Source organism: Neodiprion pinetum, chromosome 7 (assembly GCF_021155775.2).
Source record: "Neodiprion pinetum isolate iyNeoPine1 chromosome 7, iyNeoPine1.2, whole genome shotgun sequence".
Lineage (NCBI taxonomy): Eukaryota > Metazoa > Arthropoda > Insecta > Hymenoptera > Diprionidae > Neodiprion > Neodiprion pinetum.
The window spans coordinates 21,902,417-21,917,147 of record NC_060238.1 but is presented as its reverse complement, the minus strand read 5'-3'; the positions used below and the strand labels follow the sequence as shown (position 1 = coordinate 21,917,147).

Here is a 14,731-nt window from a genome sequence, read left to right as displayed (position 1 = left end):
TATTTCACTCGGTATTAACTCAGCGTTTTTAAACAGAAGTTGAATCACTTGCCCGGAGTCTTCTGTTCCTTATTTACATTCCTGTAATTAAGTTAAAACGATCAGCTGTCAACTCAGTTCCGACGCCATATTGACTTAGCCATCGCAGTTACTTTTTGAGAGTCGATTATTGAATTTTAGATTCTTTCGATACTTGTGAAATTGAAAAAGAGTTCAAATTCAGCGAAGCAACTGCATGGGGGTTCAAGTATGAAAAAAATTTGTTACTCTTATTTATTTAAAAAAAACCTGACAATAAATTATTATACGAATAGATCGCTGTATAAAAATGTTTAATGCTTTGCGTGGATTTCTCCGACTCTCATTTTCATATTACATTCTCGTCTTTGCAAAAAATAAAAAATGAGGCGCGAGAAATATCGTCCCGTCTGAATTCGAGTTATCCGAGATATTTTTTCGCGGTATTTTTGGAACCCACTCGAGGTTATTGAAATTGAATTTCAGGCCGCACGACGTGCGACGTTTGGGAATTTAATGACGACCAGCCGCACTTTTAGCGACCTTCGAATCTCGCCGAATTATATAGCAGGCTAGGCCTCTCTTCGTAATCTCGGTTGATTTTATCGACGATTAAAGTCGTCCCCTTTTATATCTCGGACGATTATTGGATTCTGAAAATAATGAGGGAGTAAAAAGGTCCGTTACATCCTTCTCGGTTTCGTTATTTATTTTAATCCCTGCTCCATCCGTCGCCTTATTATACCGATGAAATAAAACACCGTCTTGCAGAGTATAAAAAAAAAAAATGTATGCGCATAAATCTGCGACAGTTTATTTTGTTCAAATTGACGCGCTTTTTGCTCGTACGATTTTTTTTTTTTTTTGCAAAAGTTGCTTAGAAATTTTACAATTTAAATTGGTCTTTACGTATCCTAATACAACCGAGTTTGTCATATTCTGATGCATCGATTCCATTGTCAAAAATAAACACAATATAAGTTACAGGATGAGACTCGTTTTTATCAGTAGAAAGATCGCCGTTTAGTCAGACGTGGCGTGACGGGCTCAAGGTCATGTAGTATTCCTACCTTTACCGATCAACCAACTCACCTTTTTCTTCCTATATTAAATTAACAAACGAACCGAAAGGCTTTAAATTACAATGCTAGTAGTAGGAATTGCAATAATTTCTTAAATAAAAGATGCTTTCATGAAATTATTGTAATACTTAGATTTCATCTAAGGACCTCAATATTGTATGAAAATAGTATCACGATGGATCATTCTGATCTTCATTATTTCGGTAATTGCGCAAACTATCTCAGCTATGCACTTTTTGAACCCTGAAATGTGGGAAACGTTTGAATATTAACGCATGTCAAAAAACCAGACATTTTTTTTTTTTTTTTTTCAAGATGTTCGGGATATTAGTAACGTTCTCGAATTCGGATACAAAAGAGCGATGCACCGTCGAAATTTGAACCCTTTCCGTTCGTTCGTTTACTTAATATGGGAAGAAGAAGGGTGAGTTTGCTCGGTCGGTAAGGGTCGGAGTACTACATGACCTTAAACGGCGCAATTTAAGCGGGAGGGAAAAAAGTGACGAAAATCAGAAAGAAAGGAGATGAAGCTGAAAAAAAAAAAAAAAAAAAAAACTGGGAAATTGATCGTCGAGAATTATATAGCCGGATTAAATTCTGGTGGAAAAAATCAATCACCGGCGATCGACAAGTGAGAGCTGAAGGTACACGAACAGTTATACGCGTTGAAACGCGGCGTAAGATAAATAGCCACAAGTCCAGAATGACGGATCGTTGCAGAGAATTGCAGGCTTTACGCCTATGTACACATGCAGACGTATTTTACCTAGGGATAAATAACACGTGCCGATATTCATCGCATTTGTAAAATGACCAGCGCGCACGATATTTTCATGCTGAAGTCGAAGTCCGATTCACGATCAGTCAAAATGTCGTTAAGAATTTTTTTTTTCTTTTCTTACACTTATCGAGGGAAACGGAACGTCGAAGAATCGAGAAACAATTGCGAAACAAGAAATTTAATGATTGCGTTTCGTTCTTCATGGTTTTTGATAATTGATCAATAATTTTTCAAGAAAATGTAACATTTTACCAAAATTTTAAGAGTATTGTAGATATCCGAGGAGACATTCACTTATCGATCAAGTTTCGAACGGCCTCAAGCGATCTAGAAATTATTTTGAATTGTTTGAAATTAATTTTAAATTTTAATCGACGCGATGTTGAGCGCTTTTGAAATTATAACAAACTGCTTCAAACTAGTTTCAAGGAGTTCGAAATTATTTCTTAATGATTTCGAATGGTTTTCGGTGGTTCTTAAATGACAACGAATAGTTTCAAGAATTTACAAGTAATTTTGCGCAGTTCCAGACTTATTATGAGATGCTTGAAACGACTTTGAAGTGGTTTTAAGAAATCCGAAGTCGATTATAAGCGATTGATAAATTATTTTAAACAATTTCAAGCGGTGTCATGGAATTTTTGCGCGATGGCTATGAAAAGTAGTTAGAAATTTCAGCAATTGAATCAATTCAATTTCAATGCAATTCCAATCGAGCGTTTAATTTAAACAGATAAAAAGAAATCTACCTTTTTTTTCTACACTAGAAACGAGGATTCTATCACACATAGTAACCGAATTCACGAATGATTCATAAGCATTGGAAAACAGTTAATTCATACCCTTTTGAAATTATTGGCTAAAATATTCCCACTTTTGAAACATCGATCATTACTGCACGCCGAAAGTTTTTTTTTTTTTTTCAGGAAAACAGGAATACAAAACGAACGTGCCGAAAACATAAAAAAAAAAAAAATTTGCATCAATCAAAAAGAACGATCGTTCAAGATAAATGCGAAAAATACTCTCGCCGTTTCCTCGAGGTTCGTTTTTTTTCTCCACGTTTTTCGTTATCACCTTCCGCACCGCAAGCTCGCGACTTTACATGCGAGCTTTCGGCTGAGCCTCCGATTTTCGCTGTAGGCGAGTCGATCGGTTTAATTCAGAAAGTCCGGACCATATAACGCCGAAAACGTTTTAGCGAGCTGGCGCCATGTAAATTACGATTAAGGTTCGGCTATACGTGTCACTGCAGGGTGTATTGTATTTATAACGGAGCTTGGCAGCGGCGGCGAAAGCACCGGGTGCGATATCGCGCCCTGCCAGATGTTCCAGGAGTGAAACTAATTCCTCGTCCCATCCCCATCCCCATCCTCATCCTCATCCCCGTCTCGTCGCAGCGGAAAACGGCAAGACTCCCGAAAGGGTCCCGCGGTCTTCCCGAAGTTACGCGAAACATGCGTATATGTACAAAGTATACGGCGAGGGTGCGACAATCCGCTTGGAAACCCGTAACGCTGATGAGTTTTCATTTTCGTTTGGAAAAATCCTACGATATTTTCATTCATACAAATTTCTGCAAGGTAAAATCAAATTTCGAACTCTCGACTCTTCTGTTCACCGTCTCAAATACCATTCAAACCCTACAAAAATTTCAGTAAAATGTCTTTAGCGTAAGTTATTCAAAGACAAAGTTAGATAAAGATTTTAAAAGGAATAACCTATAATTTTTAACTAATGATTTATTTTTTTTACTTTATAGTACATTATTATAATATTATTAATATCAATGTAAGTTTCGTTGACGAAACAGGGACGTGAAATCGCATGGTCGTAGTTATAGATTTGATTTGTTAAGAGCAGTTATTATTGTTATTATTATTATTATTATTATTAATTATTTATTTTTATTATATATATATCCAAAATTATAGACAGTAGGATCGGGATTTATCAGGAATTTTTCATGCTCTTGGAATAGTACTTTGAAAATTTAGGAGCATATGGTAGGCAGAAAAAGTAAAAATCGAAGGACTAATATAGAAATGAGAGTTTAAATACTTCACGTTTAATCGGATAAAAAGTGAAGTGACACTGTTGTCGATTTCTGAACAATTTTTTCTCACATTTTCCCACCAATCGTTCCCCGATTGACAGGATTTGTAATCCCGAAAACCTTATCGCAGAAGGAATACGTTTGCAATGAAGAAAAAATTGAAAACAATAAAAAAAAAAAATAAATAAAAAAATAAAAAATCCCATCAGTTTATCTAAAATATCTTAAAAATTGAACTCAGTTAACCGGAATAATTGTCGCCGTCAGATTCCTTAAAAATTAATGAATTTGCACAATTATCTACTCACATCGAATCTTATTCGATCAGATAAAAAAGAATCGTCGTATTGTTAATTCGTCGCTATTCCAAAATTCGAACCCTAATTATGCGGATTATTCAGGAAATTTTATCCTTTTCAGATTCATTTTATACCCTGCTTAAAAAATCAACGAGAGCTTAAAAGCTGGGTAAACACGGCCGGCGGTTCGGATAAGTGAGACATTCATACGTTTACGTTTCCATTAAGCGACGAGTCGCCGTTATAACCTATATGTATATAAAGCTATGTTATATCTATATATATATATATATATATGTATATATATGGGGCATTCGACGCCAATTCGACCTGAGTTTTACCCATAACCTCTTAAATTTGGCGCGCTATTTTTTCTATGAATTTTCTCACTTTGAAAGGTACTCTGTTTTTCTGACAGAGTACCTTTCAAAGTGAGAACAATCATAAAAAAAATTGCGCTCCAAAACTAAGAGGTCAAGGGTAAAACCCAGGTTGAATTGGCGTGGGATACCTCATATATATACATATGCATGTATGTATGTACTCCCACACTGCATCCATGCAGAGTTCCTGATCCACGCAGAGTAACTCCGAGGCTGGTGGTATCTTTTGCGGGGATTGAGCACTCTTTTCCCTGAATAAAAAATTTTTTCTTTCCACTTTTTTTTTTTTTATCCGCCTTTTTTCGACCTACACTCGGTACGCCGCCGGTGGTCGAAGGATATGAAATTCATGACTCTGATCCTGCGTATATGTATAAAGTATATATATATATATATACTTTACGATTATGGGTATAATGTATACGCTTCTGAACTGAGAAAGATTTCATGTTATATGTATACAGCAAACAGTTGGTAGAAAATGCTAGTAAAATAGATATATTTTATAATGGAGTAACGGTTCGGGTAAGAAAATTCGTTTTTTCGTTTTGTAAATAAAATTATAATTTGTCGGCTGTTGTAAAAAAAATTTTGTAGAGTTTAAAACTGTTTGCAAGTGAAAAAAATTTCTCCCGGTTAAAGGCTGCTCCGTCAAATCGAACCTCTCTCTCTTTTCTACATTTATATTCGATCGATAACGCGATTCGCCAAATCTCATAACAAATTCATACGCACTTGAAAAAATACTCGACACCTGATTTATCTTTACTCAGCGCTCGTCCGTGTGACGTGATTCATAACTTTTTCCTCGACGAAAAAGACGCTAAACAGACATTTCGCACCTCGACGGTATCTGATTCAAGCTTTCTTTGTGGCAATCACATTTCTCTTCTTCTCTGAAATTCGGATTACTCAATTTTGAAACTTTTAAATCCAGAATATTCATTAGGTGGTAAATAAATATCAATCCAATCGATAAGGTAACTCATGTTCGATTACGAGTGAAATTTAACGAACGCTTCAAAGAACTGGAAGAAACGTTCCACTGAGTTCACTAGAAGACAATTAAAAAAATTAAATAAATAAATAAGTAAACAAATATTTATCTTACAATTCTTCGTACATATCGTACGATTTTCACTATTCGTTTATCAGGTATTACTATCCTTGTCAGATTTATTTTCCATTAATTCTTAAGGAATTTAGCCCAAATTGGTGAGAAAGGTTTCCATCGGAGGATATATCTTCACAAAAAAAAAAAAAAAAAAAATTATACGAAGGAATCGAAGCACTGTACGGAACACTTCGCTCCGTGCAATCAGTCTTCATTCTGTCACGATTCCGGACGGAAAAATTGAGATGGAAAAATAAGAATCTCGTAAATCTCGCATTTCGCTCTTAGACTGATATAAACAAAAATTTTCAGCGACCGTTTTTATTAGCCTGACCTATTTTCTATACGACGAATAAGAGTTCAGTTGTGCTTTATAATTCAGAGCTTAAGAATATCGTGTCATATATCTATTTGTCGAGCATTCGCGAGTAGTTCGGTAATAATAAACGCAGCAGTATATTCGAATCGATGCTGAGGAATTTATCCCGAGAGTATATATACCCATAGAAATGGAATACTCGCTTTGTTGGAGAGAAAATTTATTTATTTGATTCGATTTTTTATTTATTCACATCCTTATCCTTCGTCTCCGCGCTTCTTTTTCCCATCAAGCACAGAGTGCCTTATACGCGTTTTATCGCGAATCGAATCTGCACGCGCTGTGAAATATTGGAAGCGTTTCATTTGAGAGGAGAGAGAGAGAGAGAGAGAGAGGAAGAGGGAGAGCGAGAAGAAGAAACGTAAAACGAGATCTGGGGGAAAATTACGCGGATCAGGATACCTCCAGCCCCTCTATTCCTCACCAGTCCGCAGCCAGCCTATTTCACCAATTCTGCCATCGTATTTCACCTAAGCTCTGCAGGGTCAACGAATTTTCAAATTTCTAAGGATATACGCCGCCGCAGCTCTGCTCGACGACTGAAATGTAAGGACCATCTGTCAAGTGACGGTCTTGGCAGGAGGTGGGGTTGAAATTCCTAATTTGAAAAGATCCGAACGCGCGAAATTCCGAATTATTTCCTGGCGAAGTTTGAAGTAAATAAATCGAACCTTGACCAAACGTCAAAATTTCGAATGGTTCGAAAATCTAAACATCAGAGGCAACCCGAATTTCGGAATGATCCAAGATTTTTAATTCACCGAATTTCTAGATTCGCCAAATTTCACCCCTTTCATATTTCTCTGTTCTTTGGTCTTGAGTTTCAGATTTATCATGAATATATTCATTAGACGTATTCTCAATGCGTGGAATGAGAGAAATTTTTAGATCCGGTTACCTCTCGGTTCTTAAATATTTTCATTTTTTACTAAAATCGATAAAATATAGTTCTAGGTAGAAAATGAAAATTAGTTTTCCAGCTGTTACCGGAAAGTCTAGTATCCGTTACTGTTTTTTCTCCTTACGATCACTGTTGCTAGATTTTCTCGCAACTGTTGCGAAAATTTAACGCGTGTGCAAGAATGAATTGACGTTGTCGTCTTATTTAACTAAAAAAGTAGAGTGAACCTCAGAAACTGATTTTGCGTTGCAATTACCAAAACAGGATCGACGATAGCGCAAAATGGTCGGACGTACCTCGTTTTTTGTAATTCCAACAATATCACCGACCTACAAAAAAAAAAGTGGTCTGTACCTTTGACCGGAACTACCTATCTTTACGTATTTTGACGCGCTGAATCCGAATCTGAAGTCAATTTTGCCCGTACACCCTCAAAATTTTGAGTAAATTGCAAAAAAACCATAAAAATCGCCAAAAATTAGCAGTTTCGGTAAGAAGAAAATTTATGGAACCATAGACCAAGTATGATTTTTATGTATTTTGGTCCGCTATATCTAAATCTGAAGTTTATTCAACCGCAAGTCTTTGAAAATTTAAGTAAATGGCAAAAAAAAAAACCCCTGAAAATTACGAAAAATAGCAAAAAAATTGCAGTTATTGTGATAAAATAAATTCCATAGAGCTGTATTAATAGTTAAATCATGATTTTTATGTGGTTCGATTCGATGAATCTAAATCTTGAGCCTATTTGGCTTGTATATCTTTAAAAATGTAAGCGAATCACACGTTTCATCAAGGCCGGTCACCACTCGTCTCGGCTGGTGTAACAAACACAAAGGTAGAGAGAGAGAGAGGTATTTGTGGAAAACGGTGATATTGTTCACCTCGTCAACTGTAATGACATCTGCGGTAGGTACTCGCGTTAGGACGGAGGAAATCCACTTCGCGCGGGTATTTAATCACGGCTCCGACAATGGAGAGTCCTTTTGTGGGTCACAGGAGCCGGTATGTACACATTCTGCAGGCAAGGGTGCAGGTTTACCGAAATGGGGTGGAGGACTGGATCGAGGAGCGTTGCGTGGCGTTGTTGTTTCGTAATTACTTTCCCATACTCGCGCACTTAGCCCTGGGGCTTGCAGGATGCTGCAGTGGTGATAATCCGCCGATGGAATACCCCCTGCAATCAGGACGGCGCCACTCATAAACCACCCTCGAACACGCCGCGCGATTAATCCCCGAATTTTCCCCTCCACTTTATGTCTACGGAATTTCATGCGAACCCGACCGAGGGTCTGACCCTCATCATTTCTGATTTTGTTTAACAACTTTTTTTCTCCGATTCTCCCAACTCTGAAACACTGCCCTGAATTTTTTCACATTTTTGATTCAACTGCTCAATTATTTATAAATATTCAACGTGATTTTGATAACGACCTTTTTTAAGATTATCAAAAAATTCTCAGAAGCCGTATCTTTTATTCCAAACATTTCAAAACCAGGCCCACGACGGGCCGATTTTGTCCCATTTTTTTTTTTTTGTTTCCAACACTTTCAATTTTTTTGGTTAGCTAAAAAATTGTTAGAATCGTTTGTGAATTTTCGAAAAATTCTCCAAACTTTTATCTTACACTTGGAATGTTTATAGACCGGTTAAATTACGGAGCGATTTTTCTCTGTTTCTTTGCCACGTTCGACTTTATTCATTAACTTCATAGTGAAACCGCGATTTAGAAATGTTCCAAGTGGAAAATAGAAGTCTTGAGAATTTTTCGAAAATTTTCAGACCGCTTAAACAATGTTTTAGTCGATGAAATAAAATAACTTTAGTCAACCAAATGATACTATTTACTTATTTTGCATTCCTTTTTATCTGCTGTACAGGAAGACCGGGAGATCAAGGACCTCCGGGACCTCGGGGACCTCCAGGACCTAAAGGTGAGTAAGGATCGATCAGCAAAATTTCCGAATTTTGAACACACAAAAAACACGTTGGATCTTGCCTTTTTTTATTCAAAGACTTTAATCAGGACTGAAAATTTGAATACAAGAGTTCGACTCGACAATGTGCAGATAAAATTAGTCAGTGTGTTTTTTGCAAACGGTGATAGATTCGAAAGCCTAAGAGTTTCAGGATTTTTGTATTTTACGAGGATCAAAATTTTCCACCGAAAATGGTTGCCGCCAGTTGGTCAGGGATAAGAATTTAGAAATATTAGTAAATATGGGGATCCATATCTTAGCATGGAATTATCAAAAACGCAGCAACGTATTTTTGTAGATTTTCAAATGTCGAAGGTTCGAATTGCGTTGAAAAATCATAATGTGAAAAATGAAGTGTAGAAAATCAGAATAAGTATTGAAGAAAAAATAAAACATGTTTTCAATTTTCCATAATCTACACCTTTTTGCATTTTGATTTTATCCGTGCTTCGACTTTCTATATTTTAAAATTCTGTAAAACAAATTATCGCATTATTGAAAACTCTATAACGAGAATTATCTTTCACTTTCATATATTTCAACGTTTTATTTACCCTTACATTTCGAAAAAATTTTACCGTGTACGAAAAAAAAAAAAAAAAAAAAAACACCGAGTATTACAAGAAATGTCGAAAGGAAGAATCAGTTTATATTTAGCATAAAATTAGTGTTTCGAAATACTAGTTTTTACAATTCAATTTTTTACGCTATCACTGGGAACAATAATATTATCGATGCAGCAATGGAAATCACAGAATTCATTTTTTTTTTTTTTTCGTCATGTTCTCTCAAATTAACGTTTTCACCTAATTCTTTCCAGATTTCATAACGTAATTCTTATTTCCACGATCAGCTGCTTGCTACATTCTTCATTCTTTTTCTCCGTTTCTGTTTTCTTTCTTTCTTGCATTTTTTTTTTTTTTTCCTTCTTTTCTTTCTACTATTTTGAGACCAATATTCAAGGGATGAAATTCCTCGATCCTGCGAGACTGCCGGTATTCTTTTCGGTTTGCTACGTTTTTATGGGGATATAAATCCGGATTCCATACAGTATTCTATACGACACTGTTTGCGAAGAAAAATCGGCTAAATATATATATCGTACACGTTCAACATACAATATATAATATATTTATATACAAACCTCGATACACCGCTTGCATCTGGGAGTTTATACGATCTGATACGCCAGCGATTTCAATTCCTTTATATAAGGAAAGAAAGATGATGACGCGAATTTGCTGTTGCAACTGCAGTCGTCTCTGTATATATATATATATATATATATATATATATCTATTTCACGGAACGCTGGTACAGCGGAATTATGTCAGCTACTCTATCAGTTCCGCGGTGTAAGTCGAAATGCGTTTATTCCGACCGAATGCATCCCGCTACTTCGCATTTCTCACATTTTTTCCCTATCCACTTATTTGTAATTCATTTACTTCTTTTTGTTTTCTTTTTTTTTTTTTTTTATCCTTGTTACACGTTCTCACGCGAACGAACGACGGAAGAAGGAAGATCGATGCACCGAGTGAAATTTAATTTTATTTTTATTTTTTTGTTTTGTTTCTACAGTTACTAGAGAAAATTCTAGTACAATTATTACACTGAGGGAAATTTTTAGTTCCGGTTACCGCTCGGTTCTTAAATATTTTCATTTTTTACCACAATCGATAAATATTAGTTCCAGGTAAATTTTTTACTTATTGCAACGTTAAACTGTTATTTGTTAATTGAACGTTACTTTTCGTCACGGAAAAACATCAAGTTATCGCGATAGTTGCAGGAAAATATTGCACGAGTAATCATGATCGATAACGCGTATTAGATTTTTTGTTTTAAACTAATAAAAAAAAAAAGAATCCTTATCATTTCGTACCCAGAATTATGTTAATCATTTATGGTAAATAATGGAAAAAAAAATAATTGAGTATCATGCGCTGTAAACGTCGAATAGACAGTTTTCAACACTGTGAAAATAATAAATGTACATTATATATTCTTGACTTCGTTACATCTTCGTTGTCTTGTAAAATTTCCAGCCACGGACAGCTTTGAAATTTCCAATTTTCCCTTCGATTATTGATACTCAATGACTATAAGGTTGGCTCTGCCGGTTATCCTTCGGTACCTTACGGATGATTAAACTTGGCGGTAATTGAATGGTAACGATCTTCCAATCATGCCGACATCGCGTTCAACCCTGCCATGTTATACGTTATACTTCAAGGATTAAATTTACCCCTAACTGCAGCGTCTGGAAACGGTTGAGCTAAATTCTTCGAGTCATTCGCGCTAATCTTTGTGTTATATTTTCGGCTCCGTATGAAGTGTGAAAAAAAGATTAAACTTTTTTGAACGATGATAATCACCTCAAGAGTTGGATGAAACCTGATTAGATATTAGGAGAAATTCACTCTTCTTCAAAGTTTCGATTCAATTTTCAGGTGATACCGGACCGCGAGGTCCGAAGGGAAAGGCAGGGTCGAATGGAAACCCGGGAGTTACTGCCTACCACGTGAAATTAGCCAACGGTACAGACAGCAGTAGACTACTGATACCGCCATCAATTTTGGGTAAGTGCAACGCACTTGTATTTTATAATGACGTTTATTCAGTGTCAACTTTTGTCTGTATTTCGAATTTGAAAACCCATTTTCACACGGGTTTGGTGAGTCAAGAGTTTTATTAACTTTTTATGAAAAAAGAAACAAAAGTTTCGATCTTTATCAATTTAACGATAAACTACGACGATGATTTTATTTTTTTTCGTTTTTTTTTTTTTTTTTGAAATGCGCAAGCAGAGAAAATACTTGAATGTTTAAAAAGAAGAGCTTACATGCAGATTTTTCATATCAAATCGCTTCAAAATTGTCTGTAATTCAACAAACTATCTCCACAATCTCAATAAAACACTTTTCTATTACGTTATTTGGTATCGTTAAATATTAGATTTTCCAAAATGATACCGATCGCTTGTTTTCAGCAATTTTGATGAGATTTCAAATGAAAAATCGATGTATAACCTCGCTTGGTTATAATCTCAATACTAGGTTTTTTTTAGGTTAAAAAAAAAAAAATCATCGCAGTTTAAAAATCCCATGATCCTTAAGATTTTTGCATCTGCATTTTTGAACGTTTGATCAACGCTAACGTGCAAACTATATCACCGAGAGAAAAAGGTTCCAGGAGTTTTTTTGCACGTTATTAGATTCTCTGGATGCGTATTTCCCCCCCCCCTCCCCCCCCCAAAAAAAAAAATGTCGACTCAATTTAAGGGGTTTCGTTACAATTTCAATACCTTGAATCGCAGTAAACCTTAAACCATAACTCTAGGAAAAATATTTCAACGAGCATTTTTTTCTCTCTTTCAATTCTCTAAGTGCGAATTTTTTTCTTTCTTGCTACCGTATTCAAAGGTCTTTCAAATTGCATTTTTTCACTTTTCTTATAGGAACATTTTGCTTTAGTTTTTTATTTTCTTCGATCCCAAATACAAATTTGTCGAATTTAGTATTTTTTGATAAAAATACAACAGGCTCAATCCCACTTTATTATTATCAACAGAGTTATTGTTTTTAGATGTAGAATTCGTATAAAAAATGAAAAAAAATACGCTTATTCAGAGAATTAAAAGAGCAACAAAAATGCTCCTCGAAACGTTTCACCTAGAGTTATAGTTTAAAGTGTACCGCAATCCAAAGTACTAAAATTCCAATGAAACTCTTTCAATTGAGTGGGAATATTTTTGTTTATGAAAAAATGTGCAACTAAAGAATTCACTAACGTGCAAAAAAACTCCCTGAACACTTTTGTCCCAGAGTTATAATTTGCACGTTGACATTAACCAAACGTTTAAAAGTGCAGATGCAGAAATCTTGAGGGTCACAAAACTCCCATAAAATTTATTTAACTTATCAAATATAGTAATTAAATTATCAAAAAAATTATGCATAGATTTTAAGCTAGCCAATTGATAATTTCATAACTCACCGTCGGCGATCTGGGCTGCAAATTGTAAACTATTTAATTAAGGAGTGTAACGGAGGCCGATATTAACCTCGAAGAGGTTCGATCATCGGTTTAAGCTTGAGAGGGTGGATTATAATCGAGGCGATATTAAACACCGCGAGATAATTTAATCACCCTTGAACTTTAGGTAAACGCACAAAGTGGCACGTTGCAACGATTTCGAAGAGTGGTTGTGAATAAAAAAAAAAAAAAAAGAAAACAATCTTCAAGAGGATATTTTTCGCCACGCTGAGATTAACGACAGATCAGCTGCAGTCTTTTTATCGGATGATTATTTAAAATAATGGAAATTTTGTCGCGCTTTGAAACTGTCTGATCCCCGCTTCCGATTATTTAATGGAATATCGTCCTCTTAGTCTTATTTTCACGAGGGATTTAAATCGCCTCCGCAGAATCCTCCACTCCGGGCTTAATTCTTCCATCACTTCGCTTTACATTTCTAATACCGTCATTGCTCTCGCATTCGCTTGACGAGCTTTTCATGAAGTTAATGCGCACAGGTTATGAGAATATTGTAGTTCCAAGCCTGAAACGCGGTATTCATGTATAATGTATTGTATAGAAAAAATGTATGTAATGTTTCGAAAGCGCCAAATTCCGAATTTCTTCGCGGTGAAAGTTAAAGTAAGAAAATCAAACTTTGACGGAACATCAAAGTTACGAGTGGTACGAAACCCGGCGCTCAAAGTTCCGGAGGTTCAAAGTTCAGAAAGCGCAAAATACCGAAAGGGCGTAACTTCAACGAGTCCGAAAGTTCCGAAAGTGCAAAAATGAGAGAATATAAAAATCTGAAACATCGAAATTCCGAATGATCGAAGATTTTCAGTTCTGTGAATTTCTGACTCGATGAAATTTCACCACTTTGATCTTTCTTTGTTTTTAATTTTCGATATTTTTACGTTCGAAATCCTGGTAATTCTGATTTCGTATTTTCTCATTATCTACACCCAATAATTGAGTAAGCTACGCTGTATGAGTATATTTTAATTTTTGGAATTTCACTCCATCAAAAATTCATTTTTCGTAATTTTACTCTATCGGAACTTTGCGCTATATTGAATTTTCGAAATTTTGCATTTCGGAACTTTGAACCGTCGGTTTTCCGACCATTCGAAACTTTGTTGTTTCGTAAAAGTTTGATCTCTCTACTTCCAATTTTACCACCAAATAATTCGGAATTAGTCGCTTTCGGAGCTTTTAAATTCGAAACTTCATCCCCGTCCCACCCCTACCTTTTTTTTTCTATAAAAATTCGTTTTCATTCAAAATTATCAATATCATAATTTGGAGGAATTACTTATTTTTACGTCAATATGCTCGCACATACCTTTCGCACACCTTCATCCCCTTTTTCGCATTTTTATTTAATCCCTGCAGCTCTATCAGCCAGTGGATGAATATTGCAGGGCGACATGTCTAGACGTCAATATAACCGTGTCTGAGTGGATTGAAGCTGTAGATAGACTAGCGAACCGTGTCAATACGGCATAATCAAACAGGAAAAGAAGAAGGAGCGGATAAACATTCCCCCGTTTATTCTTCGAGGTTTGTTCAAGCGTTACGAAAATCAAAAGTTGATTGGGTGAGGGTGAATTGATTTTGAATACTCAATCAGGCTGCAGTGTTTTCGTCCAGAATCTTCAGGGTGCGGAAACTTTTTCCCCCGAATATCTTCGCTTGAATTTCAACAAATAAGAGAG

At 35.7% G+C, this 14,731-nt stretch overlaps 1 protein-coding gene across 1 annotated transcript in view; it reads left to right on the top strand.

Moving 5' to 3' along the window:
• The window catches only part of LOC124223040 (uncharacterized), a 39,728-nt gene that overhangs the window by 13,867 nt on the left and 11,130 nt on the right, over window positions 1-14,731 (top strand). Inside the window, exons 4-5 of the mRNA XM_046634650.2 lie at window positions 8,895-8,948; window positions 11,447-11,575. Coding sequence (XP_046490606.1) covers window positions 8,895-8,948; window positions 11,447-11,575 — 183 coding nt within the window. The remainder of the gene's footprint in view (window positions 1-8,894; window positions 8,949-11,446; window positions 11,576-14,731) is intronic.